We start from the raw sequence: 19,463 nt of genomic DNA on the forward strand, positions 1-19,463 counted from the left end.
GCACTAGTTAGCAACTTCCTTCAAACTGCACGCAGAGACATATGGTATTAAGAGTTCATCTGCCTCTGGTAAGTAGATAAATGGTTTCATTGCCAAAGTCCCAAAGTATCCCTTTAATCATACATACATCTGCTGATACGTGTCACAGCTGAGGTTCTTGGTGCTGAGGCAGTGCAGAAACCCTTCTGATGCAGACGGCAGGAACGCTCTCAGACGCCCTGAGAACCACTTCCTGATGACATTACTGTCTCTCAGCTGATCCTCAGTCAGTCTGTTGACCCGGATCTCTCCAATCACATCCAGCGCCTGGGATACTTCTGGGCCAATGACAGGTTTGGACTGGGGAGGAAGAGATTGGTCATTCAATAAAATAACAACAGGGCCACGTTCAGTTGCAAAACGTTCTCGAACGTTGCAGAAAGAAAACCATGAATAGAACCGCTGTGATTCCTACATAGCATATTCCTATGTGGACGTTCCAAAACATTGCATCCTGCTGAACGCGCCCCAGACATTGCAGCCCCTTGAGGACCAGAGTTAAGGAACTCTGATCTATATCCTCACCATATTGGAGAACACGTCCAGAGCTTCGTCTAAGACAGAGGTCAGTTTGGTGAGGAGAAGCTTCCAGGTCTCTTTAGAGTGAGAGGTATTGCCGGGCAGTTTACATTTCAGAAGAGACACCAGATGTTCTGCAGTGAAGTCTTTCAGCTTTGAGAGAGAAAATGGTTCACATTGTTAATTACTTAACAAACCAGATCAGCACAATGACATATATTGGTCCAAGATGAAATCATGGACAAAATATTAGTTTTTACTTTAGAAACAACGTATTACCTCTGAACAAGCATACTGTTCCAAGCTGAAATTGCAGAGAACTTCTGTCATATTCCCCATTTGCAGGTGGTGTTGTAGTGGATAGCTGTGGAGAATTGAAAAGACAGAATTAGCAATGAGGTATGTACTAGGGTTGAATGGCGGGAACCCAGTTACCGAGATTTACCACCCAAAACCACTCCCTTTTCCCGGGATAAATAACTGCGAGAAACCGGTAAATTATAATACATAATTTATATGAACAGCATGGCGCGAAATGGAACTGTTACATTACATGTGATGTCTAAATCTGGCTTCTCTTACGGCCTCTGCATGATGAATCATCGCTCAAGGTGGGGACAGACAGCCCATCTCAGTATGGAGCGCAGCTCACAATGCATGTAGACCTATCATCTCACCATGGTGACAATGCATGTAGACCTATCATCTCACCATGGTGACAATGCATGTAGACCTATCATCTCACCATGGTGACAATGCATGTAGATCTATCATCTCACCATGGTGACAATGCATGTAGACCTATCATCTCACCATGGTGACAATGCATGTAGACCTATCATCTCACCATGGTGACAATGCATGTAGACCTATCATCTCACCATGGTGACAATGCATGTAGACCTATCATCTCACCATGGTGACAATGCATGTAGACCTATCATCTCACCATGGTGACAATGCATGTAGACCTATCATCTCACCATGGTGACAATGCATGTAGACCTATCATCTCACCATGGTGACAATGCATGTAGACCTATCATCTCACCATGGTGACAATGCATGTAGACCTATCATCTCACCATGGTGACAATGCATGTAGACCTATCATCTCACCATGGTGACAATGCATGTAGACCTATCATCTCACCATGGTGACATGTGTTTTATTGTGACAGGCAGGCCCACTCTAGCTGCAGCATAGCCTATGCTACAGTAATATAAAGACCGAATGCACGTCTAATTGTAAATATTATAATTTTTTTAATTGCGGCCGCAGAGTTTTAAAAACAGCATATCACTCGAATATGGTTGCTTTAAATCAGTGCAGGCGCGGGCACTCTCTCTCACAGTCCTCCTCTCTCTCTCTCTCCATCAACTCCGTTCATACTGCAATCCAACATAGATCATCCGGTTCTAGATTGATATATAGCCCTATTTGTAGTGGCTTCCTTTCCTCTTTACCATAGCCACTGCCCTAGCCTGAAGCGGGGTTGTTTCGGACGCATACAGTCCACACTCAACGTTTCCAAACGACCAAACATTCAATGAGATCCAGGGATATAGTGCAACAAAAAATGTTTATTCTTCTTATCTAACAAAAAGGTATTCTCCAATCAACTTAAAGCAGAGATTACTTGAAATGCAAATACATAATATAATATGACCTGTCTGTCTGTATTTCTGTATGTCTATATGGTCAAAAAACTATACCGCTCCCGCATCTAGCAAGGACTCCTCCCCCGAAGGCCCAACTTCCTGCCTTTATACTAACACAATTAACACAGTACAATGAATGGGCAAGAGGGGGGCCAAAAACTGAGTTACACTAATAACAAATGAATATATCTCAATCCGGTAAATAAATCATAAAGGTACGTACCTAATATTTCATCATATACATTAATATTTAATATATTTACACAAATATACATGGAGCTCAGTATGTTCAGTCTTTTATACAAAATATGCCCAAATCGGCTCTAACACTATTATATAGATGTCCTAGATGTTTGAATGTTAAATGAGGAGACAGAGGCATTGATGCGAGTAACCAGTCTTGTTCAGTGTATTGCAATGCATCCTGGCATCTCAAGTACACCGGTAAAACACTGGAGTTGCAGTAATTAACATTTACCAACAGATGGCATCATTGTGCCATCTTCCACCCATAACACTAGCCTACTTCTTTCAGGTAATAAATATAATGCAGTTTTAGCCTTACTGTGAGCTAATGAATGATGAGTTATGCATAATAAGCTTCTAACTCATAGCCTCTGTCTCTTGCGCAATTCGCACGCACCTGTGCTACACTGGCCTCTCCTTAAAAAAAAAAACGCATGTCAAAAACGTTATGAATTGATTTGCATTTTAATGAGGGAAATAAGTATTTGACCCCCTCTCAATCAGAAAGATTTCTGGCTCCCTGGTGTCTTTTATACAGGTAACGAGCTGAGATTAAAGGGAGTGCTCCTAATCTCAGCTTGTTACCTGTATAAAAGACACCTGTCCACAGAAGCAATCAATCAATCAGATTCCAAACTCTCCACCATGGCCAAGACCAAAGAGCTCTCCAGGGATGTCAGGCACAAGATTGTAGACCTATACAAGGCTGGAATGGGCTACAAGACCATCGCCAAGCAGCTTGGTGAGAAGGTGACAACAGTTGGTGCGATTATTTGCAAATAGAAGAAACACAAAAGAACTGTCAATCTCCCTCGGCCTGGGGCTCCATGCAAGATCTCACCTCGTGGAGTTGAAATGATGATGAGACCGGTGAGGAATCAGCCCAGAACTACACGGGAGGATCTTGTCAATGATCTCAAGGCAGCTGGGACCATAGTCACCAAGAAAACAATTGGTAACACACTACGCCGTGAAGGACTGAAATCCTGCAGCGCCCGCAAGGTCCCCCTGCTCAAGAAAGCACATATACATGCCCGTCTGAAGTTTGCCAATGAACATCTGAATGATTCAGAGGAGAACTGGGTGAAAGTGTTGTGGTCAGATGAGACCAAAATGGAGCTCTTTGGCATCAACTCAACTCGCCGGGTTTGGAGGTTGGAGGAATGCTGCCTATGACCCCAAGAACACCATCCCCACTGTCAAACATGCAGGTGGAAACATTATGCTTTGGGGGTGTTTTTCTGCTAAGGGGACAGGAGAACTTCACCGCATCAAAGGGACGATGGACGTGGCCATGTACCGTAAATCTTGGGTGAGAACCTCCTTCCCTCAGCCAGGGCATTGAAAATGGGTCGTAGATGGGTATTCCAGCATGACAATGACCCAAAACACACGGCCAAGGCAACAAAGGAATGGATCAAGAAGAAGCACATTAAGGTCCTGGAGTGGCCTAGCCAGTCTCCAGACCTTAATCCCATAGAAAATCTGTGGAGGGAGCTGAAGGTTCGAGTTGCCAAACGTCAGCCTCGAAACCTTAATGACTTGGAGAAGTTCTGCAAAGAGGAGTGGGACAAAATCCCTCCTGAGATGTGTGCAAACCTGGTGGCCAACAACAAGAAACGTCTGACCTCTGTGATTGCCAACAAGGGTTTTGCCACCAAGTACTAAGACATGTTTTGCAGAGGGGTCAAATACTTATTTCCCTCATTAAAATGCAAATCAATTGATAACATTTTTGACATGCGTTTTTCTGGATTTTTTTGTAGTTATTCTCTCACTGTTCAAATAAACCTACCATTAAAATTATAGACCTTTAATTTCTTTGTCAGTGGGCAAACGTACAAAATCAGCAGGGGATCAAATACTTTTTTCCCTCACTGTATTATTCAAGGATGTCATTAGAATGATGAAGATCAGGACAACAAAATGTATATATAATTTAACTGTTGAAAGCGAAGAAGGAATGAACAATAGAGAGAGAGAGAGGAGGTGGGCTAATAACATTAGGGGAAATATTATCAAAGGTAGGCCTATATATGCATCTGCTTACTAATTATACAAAATAGGCCCTATTATATTTCAAAAATAAAATCAAATTCGCTAGCCTAAACTTGTAACTTTGTAGGCCGCATGTTCTGCACCAGAATCACATTTTCTCTCCCAGCTTTATCATGGTTTGAACAATGTGCGTAATTCCAGTCCATATAATACAGTATTATACAGTACAGTAACACAGTTCACACTCAAAAAGATTAGCCTACTGGAGCTAGTTTCATTTATTTACCCAAGAGAGCATATAGTTAGCTACATCTGTGGGCTTTATATAGCTAGCTACATCTATGGGATTTATATAGCTAGCTACATCTATGGGCTTTATATAGCTAGCTACATCTGTGGGCTTTATATAGCTAGCTACATCTGTGGGCTTTATATAGCTAGCTACATCTGTGGGCTTTATATAGCTAGCTACATCTGTGGGCTTTATATAGCTAGCTACATCTATTGCTTTATATAGTTAGCTACATCTATGGGCTTTATATAGCTAGCTACATCTGTGGGCTTTATATAGCTAGCTACATCTATGGGATTTATTTAGCTAGCTACATCTGTGGGCTTTATATAGCTAGCTACATCTGTGGGCTTTATATAGCTAGCTACATCTATGGGCTTTATATAGCTAGCTACATCTATGGGCTTTATATAGCTAGCTACATCTGTGGGCTTTATATAGCTAGCTACATCTATGGGCTTTATATAGCTAGCTACATCTGTGGGCTTTTATGTTTTTCTGTCGTTCGCAATGTGCAGTAGCCTATATCATATAGGCTATGTATTGGATAATGGCACAATGATTTTGGCTTTTTTGGGCTCAAATGTTGTTAATGTAGGGGCTCATAAAATGTATTTCATATATATCAGGCTCAGGTAGCATCAGGTTTAAATGTTAATGCTGATCAAAGCTCTAATAAAAAATCAAATATATTTATATGCTTTATAATGCTTTTGAATGACACTTCCGGTTTTGGCGGGAAATATCGGGTTACCTGGGAGAAAATAGATTTATTCTCAGGATGGATCATTTGTAAAATACTGGTAAAATATTAAACCCTATTATGTACAGTACTGTTGGTTTTAGATAGCAGGTTAGCCGACCAGCTATAATGCTAGCTAAGCATTAGCAGACCTAGCATTAGCACATTAGCAGTAGCACAATAGCACCTAGCATAAATTTAATGTGATGTGTTCATACCTGTTGACTCCAGCACAGACTCTGGTATCTGTAGATGGTCACAGATGAAAGAGATTAGTATGTTTCTTATAATTTATTTGTTTCAGAAAACTGTATTATTATCTGTATCTTATTAACCGATATCACCGTTAAATACAGATCTGCAAATATATGCAAATAAAACGTACCATTAAATGGTGTTGATGGGCACTGAAAATGAAACAGAGCTATTAAAATTACAATTGTGATGTTTTGAAACAACAATATTAAGCTTTTCCTAACGCATTTCAATGTATTCAATATATTTTCTGCTTACCTGTTCATCCAATCCACAACCTGACCAAACAAACAAACAAAATGTGGTAAACAACGGGGTATGATGGGAAATATTTGTGAGGACTTATTTAGACCATAAACAACATGAAAGACTATAAATGTGACTGACCTTCTGGAGCGGTCTGCATCAGGTTGTCTATGTTGGCCTGGACGACTGGTTGCATCTCTGGAGGTACGGACGGTAAGGCCTGGTACAGACGCTCAAAGCTGAGGCAGACAACAGATGCGTCAACATAACACACCACCGCATTCCAGAGGTTCAACATGCTCCTGTTTCAAAGAGCCAGATGCGTCAACATAACACACCACCGCATTCCAGAGGTTCAACATGCTCCTGTTTCAAAGAGCCAGATGTCAACTAATAAACGATTTACATCAGAGGTTCAACATGCTCCTGTTTCAAAGAGCCAGATGCGTCAATTCTCCGCTGTCGTCTAACTTACATGATTTTGTACGATTTGCAGGGCATCGTTATCTGAAACAAAACATGATGAAAGAGTTTATTTATTATGTAGAAAAGGTGTTTTCAGGTTGTCGTACACTGCCTCGAAATGTTGGGTCGCATTGTTAGGCTAGCTCATTGTTGACCAGTAGAGCTGTGCTACCTCCGCAGACAGCCTGGCGAGGTGGTCCAGGAACTCAGGGAGTCTCCTCTCCTTTGGCGACTCAGTCAGGTAGTCAAACACTGTGTTGATGATGACATCTTTCCCTGCAAGACCAGGAAGCGGCAACACCACCAGCTCTGCAGTCTGCTTTGGAGAGAGAACCTCCAGGGCTGACAACTGGAAGGAAGGAGACAAGAAGGTTATTAAACATTGGATTCAGTTTCTCTATCATAGGTTAGAAACATAACCATTTCTGATATGGTGACTGAATAAAACACTGAATACATCATAATCCAGATATCTATATACTGTATAAACATGGTGGTGTCAGCAGACATTGAAAACGTACATGACTCTCATACTTACAGCAGAGAAATCGCCATTTAGATCATATAAATCCCTCAGAGGAGCGAATGCAGAGAATCCACCAAAGTTCTTGATCAGCCAGTCTGCACTGCTATTGGCCGAAGAGATGCACTGTGGGTCTGAGGATGGAAACAATGAAGTGATATCAGTATATCAGAGGCATTACAGTTATGATTTCTGTTCCATTAATAGTAATCATCAATATGCAGTGGGACTGCACCTGCTGAAGATCACATGACAAGAGTCTGAAGTTTGCCCAACATAGAGTTGTATAGAGATCGCAACGTTGAATCTGTGAGCGCAAGGGCAGCGCCATTGAGGACTCTCCATTTTGAAGTAGTCCATTTTCTTATTCTACTACTTCACTGAGTTGGTAAACAAACTGAAAGGGTGCATACTTTATTTTTTATCTAACCCTTATTTTACCAGGGGAGACTGAGAACACAGAACATCAGATTTACAGCAACAACCTGGGGAATAGTTACAGGTTGAGAGGAAGGGGGATGAATGAGCCAATTGGAAGCTGGGAATGAGTAGGTGGCCATGATGGTATGAGGGCCAGATTGGGAATTTAGCCAGGACACCAGGGTTAACACCCCTACTCTTACGAGAAGTGCGGATGGGATCTTTTAGTGACCACAGAGAGTCAGGACACCCGAAAGACGGCACCCTACACGGGGCAATGTCCCCAATTTACATAGACCAGAGGAAAGAGTACCTCCTACTGGCCCTCCAACACCACTTCTAGCAGCATTTGGTCTCCCATCCAGGGACCGACCAAGACCGACCCTGCTTAGCTTCAGTGGCAGGACAGCAGTGGGATGCCTGGGTGTGTTGTTTGAACAGGTGTAAAGCCAAGGTTGGCAATTTACTGCCACCTGCAGTTATGGAATGTCTATGTGATCCTTCCTTAACCTATAGGAAGTCCCACCTAGTTGACTACTTCAAAATGTTGAAAGTCGTCAACGTTGCCGCCCATGCTAAAACTGGCTTTTGGGCAATAGAGTCCTCTATACAACTCTATGCTTGCCACATGTAACTGAGGAAGTGGTATGTCCCAACTTAGATTACAATGTATCTAATGCCTGGAGAACTGATCAATCAGAACTCTTACCTGAGGAGTTGTGATTCAGCAGGAAGGGAAACATGAACTGTTTGTAGATCATGTGACCATACATTTCGTACATCTGCTCGTCCTCCTGGTCCATCAGCTTTATGTGTTTACTCAGCTCCTCCACACTGTGGAACCATAGATATATTATTATTATAAATAGTATCAAACTGAAAGTTATGAAACTGGAAGAATTTACTGGGCAAACACCCAACCAGGTAGCCGAGTTGAGGGAAGAACAGTGACTGAAGGAAGGAAAGACCTTAATTTCACTTGGATCTATGCAAATTTGCGAGATGTAATGGGCCAAGCTTTTGGCAAACTTTGCGTCACGGTAGAACATTTTCGTCAGGGTATCAAAAACATTTTGTTTTTCATTGATTCATACTCACAGGGCTTGGTAGATGTATTAGTGTTAGGTTAGGTTTAGTGTTACTCACAGGGCTTGGTAGATGTATTAGTGTTAGGTTAGGTTTAGTGTTACTCACAGGGCTTGGTAGATGTATTAGGGTTAGGTTAGGTTTAGTGTTACTCACAGGGCTTGGTAGATGTATTAGGGTTAGGTTAGGTTTAGTGTTACTCACAGGGCTTGGTAGATGTATTAGGGTTAGGTTAGGTTTAGTGTTACTCACAGGGCTTGGTAGATGTATTAGTGTTAGGTTAGGTTTAGTGTTACTCACAGGGCTTGGTAGATGTATTAGGGTTAGGTTAGGTTTAGTGTTACTCACAGGGCTTGGTAGATGTATTAGGGTTAGGTTAGGTTTAGTGTTACTCACAGGGCTTGGTAGATGTATTAGGGTTAGGTTAGGTTTAGTGTTACTCACAGGGCTTGGTAGATGTATTAGTGTTAGGTTAGGTTTAGTGTTACTCACAGGGCTTGGTAGATGTATTAGGGTTAGGTTAGGTTTAGTGTTACTCACAGGGCTTGGTAGATGTATTAGGGTTAGGTTAGGTTTAGTGTTACTCACAGGGCTTGGTAGATGTATTAGGGTTAGGTTAGGTTTAGTGTTACTCACAGGGCTTGGTAGATGTATTAGGGTTAGGTTAGGTTTAGTGTTACTCACAGGGCTTGGTAGATGTATTAGGGTTAGGTTAGGTTTAGTGTTGATACTCACAGGGCTTGGTAGATGTATTAGGGTTAGGTTAGGTTTAGTGTTGATACTCACAGGGCTTGGTAGATGTATTAGGGTTAGGTTAGGTTTAGTGTTACTCACAGGGCTTGGTAGATGTATTAGGGTTAGGTTAGGTTTAGTGTTACTCACAGGGCTTGGTAGATGTATTAGGGTTAGGTTAGGTTTAGTGTTACTCACAGGGCTTGGTAGATGTATTAGGGTTAGGTTAGGTTTAGTGTTGATACTCACAGGGCTTGGTAGATGTATTAGGGTTAGGTTAGGTTTAGTGTTACTCACAGGGCTTGGTAGATGTATTAGGGTTAGGTTAGGTTTAGTGTTGATACTCACAGGGCTTGGTAGATGTATTAGGGTTAGGTTAGGTTTAGTGTTACTCACAGGGCTTGGTAGATGTATTAGTGTTAGGTTAGGTTTAGTGTTGATACTCACAGGGCTTGGTAGATGTATTAGGGTTAGGTTAGGTTAGGTTTAGTGTTACTCACAGGGCTTTGTAGATGTATTAGTGTTAGGTTAGGTTAGGTTTAGTGTTACTCACAGGGCTTGGTAGATGTATTAGGGTTAGGTTAGGTTTAGTGTTGATACTCACAGGGCTTGGTAGATGTATTAGGGTTAGGTTAGGTTTAGTGTTGTTACTCACAGGGCTTGGTAGATTTATTAGTGTTAGGTTAGGTTTAGTGTTGTTACTCACAGGGCTTGGTAGATTTATTAGTGTTAGGTTAGGTTTAGTGTTACTCACAGGGCTTGGTAGATTTATTAGTGTTAGGTTAGGTTTAGTGTTACTCACAGGGCTTGGTAGATGTATTAGGGTTAGGTTAGGTTTAGTGTTACTCACAGGGCTTGGTAGATGTATTAGGGTTAGGTTAGGTTTAGTGTTGATACTCACAAGGCTTGGTAGATTTATTAGTGTTAGGTTAGGTTTAGTGTTGTTACTCACAGGGCTTGGTAGATTTATTAGTGTTAGGTTAGGTTTAGTGTTACTCACAGGGCTTGGTAGATTTATTAGTGTTAGGTTAGGTTTAGTGTTACTCACAGGGCTTGGTAGATGTATTAGGGTTAGGTTAGGTTTAGTGTTGTTACTCACAGGGCTTGGTAGATGTATTAGGGTTAGGTTAGGTTTAGTGTTGTTACTCACAGGGCTTGGTAGATGTATTAGGGTTAGGTTAGGTTTAGTGTTGTTACTCACAGGGCTTGGTAGATGTATTAGGGTTAGGTTAGGTTTAGTGTTACTCACAGGGCTTGGTAGATGTATTAGGGTTAGGTTAGGTTTAGTGTTGTTACTCACAGGGCTTGGTAGATGTATTAGGGTTAGGTTAGGTTTAGTGTTACTCACAGGGCTTGGTAGATGTATTAGGGTTAGGTTAGGTTAGGTTTAGTGTTGATACTCACAGGGCTTGGTAGATGTATTAGGGTTAGGTTAGGTTTAGTGTTGTTACTCACAGGGCTTGGTAGATTTATTAGTGTTAGGTTAGGTTTAGTGTTACTCACAGGGTTTGGTAGATGTATTAGGGTTAGGTTAGGTTTAGTGTTGATACTCACAGGGCTTGGTAGATGTATTAGGGTTAGGTTTAGTGTTACTCACAGGGCTTGGTAGATGTATTAGTGTTAGGTTAGGTTAGGTTTAGTGTTGATACTCACAGGGCTTGGTAGATGTATTAGGGTTAGGTTAGGTTTAGTGTTACTCACAGGGCTTGGTAGATGTATTAGGGTTAGGTTAGGTTTAGTGTTGATACTCACAGGGCTTGGTAGATGTATTAGGGTTAGGTTTAGTGTTACTCACAGGGCTTGGTAGATGTATTAGTGTTAGGTTAGGTTAGGTTTAGTGTTGATACTCACAGGGCTTGGTAGATGTATTAGGGTTAGGTTAGGTTTAGTGTTACTCACAGGGCTTGGTAGATGTATTAGGGTTAGGTTAGGTTTCGTGTTGATACTCACAGGGCTTGGTAGATGTATTAGGGTTAGGTTAGGTTTAGTGTTACTCACAGGGCTTGGTAGATGTATTAGTGTTAGGTTAGGTTTAGTGTTGATACTCACAGGGCTTGGTAGATGTATTAGGGTTAGGTTAGGTTTAGTGTTGATACTCACAGGGCTTGGTAGATGTATTAGGGTTAGGTTAGGTTTAGTGTTGATACTCACAGGGCTTGGTAGATGTATTAGGGTTATGTTAGGTTTAGTGTTGATACTCACAGGGCTTGGTAGATGTATTAGTGTTAGGTTAGGTTTAGTGTTGATACTCACAGGGCTTGGTAGATGTATTAGTGTTAGGTTAGGTTTAGTGTTACTCACAGGGCTTGGTAGATGTATTAGGGTTAGGTTAGGTTTAGTGTTACTCACAGGGCTTGGTAGATGTATTAGGGTTAGGTTAGGTTTAGTGTTACTCACAGGGCTTGGTAGATGTATTAGGGTTAGGTTAGGTTTAGTGTTACTCACAGGGCTTGGTAGATGTATTAAGGTTAGGTTAGGTTTAGTGTTACTCACAGGGCTTGGTAGACGGGGCAGGTGAAGTTCTTGGTGCTGAGGCAGGAGAGGAGGCTGGGGGGAACGGAGGGAAGCAGGGGCTTCAGTTTGATCTGGAACCAGAGCCTGATGAAGTCCGGGTCGTTGAGGTTCTCCTGGGTCAGAGCCGGGGAGTCTGCCTGGCCGAACACCTCCTGGAAGTGGTGCGCCACCTCACTGAAGTTCTGTATGGAGAAGATAAAATATGAAACGTTGTCTAATTCATTTAGTGAGATCAGCAGCACAACTCTACAGCGCACTTTCATGAATTATTGTACATGGATAGATATTACGGTAAATGACCATTTAAGTTATCATTCATTCCACACTTAACATTTGTCCAACTTTTTAAAAAGACCTCAAATATGATCTAAATGTCAAAAATAAGTCCCCTGATAATTGGCTGAGGCTTACCGCTGTGGAGAACTTCTGGACCAATGAGTCGAGCCGCCCCGTCAGCGCCACGACCAGACGCATGATGGTCTCCTCAGACATAGTCAAGTTGCTACGGGCAACACAGTGCAGGACACGAGCCACTTTCTCCACAGCATTAGTCAACTAGAGCAAGAGCGAGAGAGGGAGAGATACAGATATTACATTATTCTCATTATTATTATTTGTTGTAATTGCTGTTAATATTATTACCAATATTAACATTATCATTATTATTGCATTATTAATGTCTTATTTGACCATTGTTGATAGATTAGATAGATGATTAGATTAGTTTATTAGTCACAGGCACATGGTAGCAGATGTAATTGCAGGGTACAGTGACATTCTTATACTCCGAGCTCCAACAGTGCAGGTCAAACATGTTTACTTTGACAATCTAAGTGTTTTTTCACTTTCCATGTCAACAAAGTATATTGAATAGAACAAAAATTGTTGAGAGGTTGTCATGACATGCAGTCACCAGTAGGTGTCTCTGTACTCCTCTAATTCTAACTATATCAGTCAGAGGCCCCATTCAACTATTATCGAAGAGAGAGAATCCTCAGAATAAAACACAGCCCATTGAAGTATAGCAGCTATCGTCATAGCGATTTTGGCCACGTTCCAGCATGATTACATTGCAGACGCATGCCAGATCTCACAATGTCTGGATGGGTGTTTAACATATCAGCTAACCCCCATCATATTATATAGTCCCGTGTAGCTCAGTTGGTAGAGCATGGCGTTTGCAACGCCAGGGTTGTGGGTTCGTTTCCCACGGGGGACCAGTATGAAAATAATAATAATAATAATAATAATAATAATAATGTATGCACTCACTAACTGTAAGTTGCTCTGGATAAAAGCGTCTGCTAAATGACTAAACAATAGTAATGTGATGGCCAACTGCCCTGTCGATGACACGGCACACAGCCATAGGTGGATGCAATGCAACGCCTGCAATGTAGTCGGCCTGGAACGCAACCGACATGATCTATAGATAGATGGCTGTAGCTACTCACCCCACATGACCTCTCCTCTAGGGTGATGCTACATACGTCCAGGGTCATAGTGTCATTGTCCATGCTGTCCATGTCTGAGTTCAGATAGCTACGCAGACAGAGACAGACACAGAGACATAGTAGATCAACATACAGCACAACACAGATCGGCTGTAACGGTCAGTAGATATCATGATCAGGGACTTTCTTGCATCAGCTTTGACAAGTATGTTGACATGTTTGGGACTAGCTACATCTGTCAGTATGTTACTATGGTTGACATGTTTGGGACTAGCTACATCTGTATGTTTGACACTATAATTAGGACTTCGTTTGACATGTAGGACCTATTGTGCTTTTCTTTTGACACTATGTTTGATGCTAAATGTGCTTCTATCTCTAGTGCTGTATTTGTCAGTATATTCAGTGAACATTCTACTCACAACACTTTGTGGAAGACGGCCTTGAGGCTGCCGGGTATGTGTGTCTGGCCGGGGGGCAGGACACGGCGGAGAACAGGCACCACCACACGGTCATACCAGACCTCTACGTCCAACACATCTTTCATCCAGTCTTGTGGCTCATCATCCTGGGACCTGTAGTTCCCAGCCAGCTCGGACAGAGTCCAGTTCAACACAACCTGAGTTAGAGTGGTGCTCCTGATCTCAGACAGGGGCTTCTGTGGAGGGGGAGACAGACAGGGTTAGAGACAGACAGGGGCTTCTGTGGAGGGGGGAGACAGACGGGGTTAGAGACAGACAGGGGCTTCTGTGGAGGGGGGAGACAGACGGGGTTAGAGACAGACAGGGGCTTCTGTGGAGGGGGGAGACAGACGGGGTTAGAGACAGACAGGGGCTTCTGTGGAGGGGGAGACAGACGGGGTTAGAGACAGACAGGGGCTTCTGTGGAGGGGTTAGACAGACGGGGTTAGAGAGACACTGGGGCTTCTGTGGAGGGGGGAGACAGACGGGGTTAGAGAGACACTGGGGCTTCTGTGGAGGGGGGAGATAGACGGGGTTAGAGAGACACTGGGGCTTCTGTGGAGGGGGGAGACAGACGGGGTTAGAGAGACACTGGGGCTTCTGTGGAGGGGGGAGACAGACGGGGTTAGAAAGAGACAGGGGCTTCTGTGGAGGGGGGAGACAGACGGGGTTAGAGAGAGACAGGGGCTTCTGTGGAGGGGGGAGACAGACGGGGTTAGAGACAGACAAGGGCTTCTGTGGAGGGGGGATACAGACAGGGTTAGAGAGAGACAGGGGCTTCTGTGGAGGGGTGACAGACGGGGTTAGCGACAGACATGTTTCTCTGTGGAGGGGGGAGACAGACAGGGTTAGAGAGAGACAGGTTTCTCTGTGGAGGGGGGAGACAGACAGGGTTAGAGAGAGACAGGGTTAGAGAGAGACAGGGTTAGAGAGAGACAGGGTTAGAGAGAGACAGGTTTCTCTGTGGAGGGGGTGGGAGACAGGGTTAGAGACAGACAGGGTTAGAGACAGACAGGGTTAGAGACAGACAGGGTTAGAAACAGACAGGGTTAGAGACAGACAGGGTTAGAGACAGACAGGGTTAGAGACAGACAGGGTTAGACAGGGTTAGAGACAGACAGGGTTAGAGACAGACAGGGTTAGATAGGGTTAGAGACAGACAGGGTTAGAGACAGACAGGGTTAGAGACAGACAGGGTTAGAGACAGACAGGGTTAGAGACAGGGTTAGTGACAGACAGGGTTAGAGACAGACAGGGTTAGAGACAGGGTTAGTGACAGACAGGGTTAGTGACAGACAGGGTTAGAGATAGACAGGGTTAGACAGGGTTAGAGACAGACAGGGTTAGAGACAGACAGGTTAGAGACAGACAGGGTTAGAGACAGACAGGGTTAGAGACAGACCAATGGAGGTTAGTGAGGAATGGTAAATTGTTAAAGAGAAGTAAGTGGTTGCTGTTCTATCCTAGATAGGAAATGTGTGTGTGTGTGTGTGTGTGTGTGTGTGTGTGTGTGTGTGTGTGTGTGTGTCTGTGTGTCTGTGTGTGTACCTTGTGCGTGAGCGACACAAACTCCCTGACGAAGCTTCCGAAAGGCCTGAAGACCCCCATGAACCCGTTCACCACCTGGGATTGGACAGAATCAGACAAATATAATTTCATTCTACTTACTGAGTGTTTGACATATTAATCCGTTCTGTTTGATTCTGGTTTATTAATGCTCTACTCTAGGTGTCCAAATGGCACCCTATTCCCTATGTAGTGCACTACTTTTGACTAGAGCACTATTCCCTATGTAGTGCACTACTTTTGACCAGAGCACTACAGGCCTATATAGGGAATAGGGTGCCATTTGAGACACAGGGCCTACCTCTCGAAGGCTCTCCTTTGGTGAGGGGGGTCGGGGTGAGTATTCGTCATCCGACGTGGATCTGGGTGTGTACACAGGGGTGTAGGAGGGGGGGTAGGTGGGGTTGGGGTACCCTGGTGTCGTCCAGGTGGAGTTCTCCACGGGGGGGTGGACCTCTGTCATCAGGGTGTGGAACACCAGGCTCAGGGTTCCGTTCTCTAACCCCTCCACCTCCGGACGCAACAACAACTCTGCCTTCTGCTCCGGAGATAACAGGTGTAGCACCTCCAACTACGGAGAGAGAGAGAGGCCGATAGTATGTTTCTTGGTTTGCTGTCTTTTGGGTTTCTCGTTTTGGTTTTACTTCATTGCTATTGATTGCTTACAGTGTTACTTGATTGAACCATGTTAAGAGAGAGGAGAGAGGGGAGATCAGAGAGAGAGAGTGAATCTCAGTAAGACAAAAATAATGGTGTTCCAAAAAAGGTCCAGTTGCCAGGAACACGAATAGAAATTCCATCTAGACACCGTTGCCCTCGAGCACACAAAAAACTATACATACCTCGGCCTAAACATCGGCGCCTAAGGTAATTTCCACAAAGCTGTGAACGATCTGAGAGACAAGGCAAGAAGGGCCTTCTATGCCATCAAAAGGAACATAAAATTTGACATACCAATTAGGATCTGGCTAAAAATACTTGAATCAGTTATAGAACCCATTGCCCTTTATGTTTGTGAGGTCTGGGGTCCGCTTACCAACCAAGAATTCAAAAATGGGACAAACACCAAATTGAGACCCTGCATGCAGAATTCTGCAAAAATATCCTCTGTGTACAACGTAAAACACCAAATAATGCATGCAGAGCAGAATTAGGCCAATACCCGCTAATTATCAAAATCCAGAAAAGAGACGTTAAATTCTACAACTACCTAAAAGGAAGCGATTCCCAAACCTTCCGTAACAAAGCCATCACCTACAGAGAGATGAACCTGGAGAAGAGTCCCCTAAGTAAGCTGGTCCTGGGGCTCTGTTCACAAACACAAACAGACCCCACAGAGCCCTAGGACAGCAACACAATTAGACCCTACCAAATCATGAGAAAACAAAAAGATAATTACTTGACACATTGGAAAGAATTTACAAAAAAACTGAGCAAACTAGAATGCTATTTGGCCCTAAACAGAGAGTACACAGTGGCAGAATACCTGACCACTGTGACTGACCCAAAATTAAGGAAAGCTTTGACTATGTACAGACTCAGTGAGCATAGCCCTGCTATTGAGAAAGGCAGCCGTCGGCAGACCTGGCTCTCAAGAGAAGACAGGCTATGTGCACACTGCCCACAAAATGAGGTGGAAACTGAGCTGCACTTCCTAACCTCCTGCCAAATGTATGACCATATTAGAGACACATATTTTCCTCAGATTACACAGACCCACAAAGAATTCGAAAACAAATCAAATTTTGATCAACTCCCATATCTATTGGGTGAAATACCACAGTATGCAATCACAGCAGCAAGATTTGTGACCTGTTGCCACAAGAAAAGGGCAACCAGTGAAGAACAAACACCAAATGCAACCCATAATCCATATTATTTATTTTCCCATTTGTACTTTAACTATTTGCACATTGTTACAACACTGTATATATACATAATATGACATTTGAAATGTCTTTATTATTTTGGGACTTCTGAGTGTAATGTTTACTGTTCATTTTTTATTGTTTATTTCACTTTGGTTTATTATCTATTTCACTTGCTTTGGCAATGTTAACATACGTTTCCCATGCCAATAAAGCACTTAAATTGAAATTGAATTGAATTGAGAGAGCGAGACAGAGAGAGAGACAGAGAGAGAGAGAGAGAGAGAGAGAGAGATCGTGCAGAACCAATGGTTTCTCAGTAGTGTAACTCACCCCGCTAAAGACCATGTTGAGGGCTGTGAAGTCCTTCATACGAGCCACGGCTTTAAACGAGCCAAAGTTCCTGATCAGCCAGTCCTCACTGCTCTCCCCTGGCCTCACGCAGCCTGCACACAGAGAAGAGTTATGAGCTGTTATAACGTACTGGGGGCGTTGTCTCCTGAGTGGCGCAGTGGTCTAAGGCACTGCATCACAGTTCTAACTGTGCCACTAGATCCTGGTTCGAATCCAGGCTCTGTCGCAGCCGGCCGTGACCGGGAGACTCATGGGCGGCGCACAATTGGCCCAGCGTCGTCCAGGGTAGGGGAGGGAATGGCCGGCAGGGATGTAGCTCAGTTGATAGAGCATGGCGTTTGCAACGCCAGGGTTGTGGGTTCGCTTCCCACGGGGGGTCAGTATAAAAAAAAAAATATATATATATATATATATATATATATATGTATTCACTAACTGTAAGTCGCTCTGGATAAGAGCGTCTGCTAAATGACTAAAATGTAAATGTAAATGTAAATATGTCATGTCATAAGGGTTCGTTTCTGGGTTGGGCATTGGCCGTCCCAGCCCATCTCTTGGTCTAGGACACCTTATTATCCTAATCAGCTGGACCTTGATTAGCTGGACCAGGTGTGTTTGTGTTGGGCTGGACCGCTCCTAATCAGCTGAACCAGGAACTGTTATGAACACGTTATGAGCTGTCACTGGTAGTTATGTCATGTTATAAAGGTGTTAAGTTGTACCTGCTCTCTCCCCAGACAGGAAGGGATACATGAAGAACGTATAGATCCACCTCTGTCTGACCGGATCCATCTCTGAGAAATGATCACTCAACTCCTCCACCCTGGAGAGAGAGAATGGGGGATTGAGGGATGGTTGGATGGATGGATGGATGGATGGAGAGAGAGAGAGAGAGAGAGAAGAGAGAGAGAGAGAGAGAAGAGAGAGAGAGAGAGAGAGAGAGAGAGAGGGGGAGGGGGGGAGAGAAGAGAGAGAGAGAGAGAGAGAGAGAGAGGGGGGGGAGAGAGAGAGAGAGAGAGAGAGAGAGAGAGAGAGAGAGAGAGAGAGAGAGAGAGAGAGAGAGAGAGAGAGAGAGAGAGAGAGAGAGAGAGAGAGAGAGAGAGAGAGAGAGAGAGAGAGAGAGAGAGAGAGAGAGAGAGAAGAGAGAGAGAGAGGGACAGAGAGAGAGAGAGAGAGAGAGAGAGAGAGAGAGAGAGAGAGAGAGAGAGAGAGAGAGAGAGAGAGAGAGAGAGAGAGAGAGAGAGAGAGGTCGACAGAAATAGAAAATGTTGAGAGTGTCATGACGTGCAGTCACTAGCAGGTGTCTCAGTAGCCTGTCCAGAGAGGGAATTCCCTCTGCGTGTGTCCAGTCATGTATAATTTAGCCTGCAGTAACTTTGACTGACTTTATAAGGATTACGATGATATAGTTCTAGGTTAGGAAGACATGACCCGACATCAGATAAAGGAAGAGCACTGCCGAGTTGTCTACTCCGACATGAAGGGTTCCTCACTGCTGTAATACATGGTCTGGTAGGGGATGTTATATTATATATAGTAATGTTAATATGTACATGGTCTGGTAGAGGATGTTATATTATATATAGTAATGTTAATATGTACATGGTCTGGTAGGGGATGTTATATTATATATAGTAATGTTAATACGTACATGGTCTGGTAGGTGGAGCAGCTGAAGTTCTTGGTGCTGAGGCAGGACAGGAACCCTCTGGAGATGCTGGAGAGGAGCGGCTTCAGCTTCACCTCCATCCACACCTTTATCAGGTCTTCATCTTGGTAAGCTTTTGCCTCTGGGTTCACACTGATACCCAGCTCTAGTCCTAACACTGGGGTCTGGGAGAGACTGGACCTCTGGAGAGGGGGATAAGAGAGGGAGAGAAGGGGAAAGAGAGGGGAGAGGAAGGGGGAGAGGACAGGAAGAGGTGGTTATGGGTCAGTATATAACAACATGCTGGTAGACATCAGGAGAGAGAGGGGAGAGGAAGGGGGAGAGGAAGGGGGAGAGGAAGGGGAGAGGACAG

The 19,463-nt window shown here is 43.7% G+C and overlaps 1 protein-coding gene across 1 annotated transcript in view; it reads right to left on the minus strand.

Moving 5' to 3' along the window:
- Positions 1-19,463, minus strand: part of mslnb (mesothelin b) — a 42,544-nt gene that overhangs the window by 11,636 nt on the left and 11,445 nt on the right. The window contains exons 6-25 of the mRNA XM_045213207.1: positions 19,094-19,293; positions 18,165-18,265; positions 17,422-17,534; positions 15,522-15,791; positions 15,203-15,277; positions 13,616-13,851; positions 13,194-13,281; positions 12,151-12,294; positions 11,719-11,921; positions 8,117-8,241; positions 7,003-7,121; positions 6,637-6,813; positions 6,475-6,506; positions 6,141-6,238; positions 6,012-6,031; positions 5,884-5,905; positions 5,717-5,744; positions 838-922; positions 565-711; positions 128-339 (exon numbers count right to left, since the gene is read on the minus strand). Coding sequence (XP_045069142.1) covers positions 128-339; positions 565-711; positions 838-922; positions 5,717-5,744; positions 5,884-5,905; positions 6,012-6,031; positions 6,141-6,238; positions 6,475-6,506; positions 6,637-6,813; positions 7,003-7,121; positions 8,117-8,241; positions 11,719-11,921; positions 12,151-12,294; positions 13,194-13,281; positions 13,616-13,851; positions 15,203-15,277; positions 15,522-15,791; positions 17,422-17,534; positions 18,165-18,265; positions 19,094-19,293 — 2,495 coding nt within the window. The remainder of the gene's footprint in view (positions 1-127; positions 340-564; positions 712-837; positions 923-5,716; positions 5,745-5,883; positions 5,906-6,011; positions 6,032-6,140; positions 6,239-6,474; positions 6,507-6,636; positions 6,814-7,002; positions 7,122-8,116; positions 8,242-11,718; positions 11,922-12,150; positions 12,295-13,193; positions 13,282-13,615; positions 13,852-15,202; positions 15,278-15,521; positions 15,792-17,421; positions 17,535-18,164; positions 18,266-19,093; positions 19,294-19,463) is intronic.

The sequence above is a fragment of the Coregonus clupeaformis genome, unplaced genomic scaffold (genome assembly GCF_020615455.1).
Source record: "Coregonus clupeaformis isolate EN_2021a unplaced genomic scaffold, ASM2061545v1 scaf0087, whole genome shotgun sequence".
NCBI classification, from domain to species: Eukaryota; Metazoa; Chordata; class Actinopteri; order Salmoniformes; family Salmonidae; genus Coregonus; species Coregonus clupeaformis.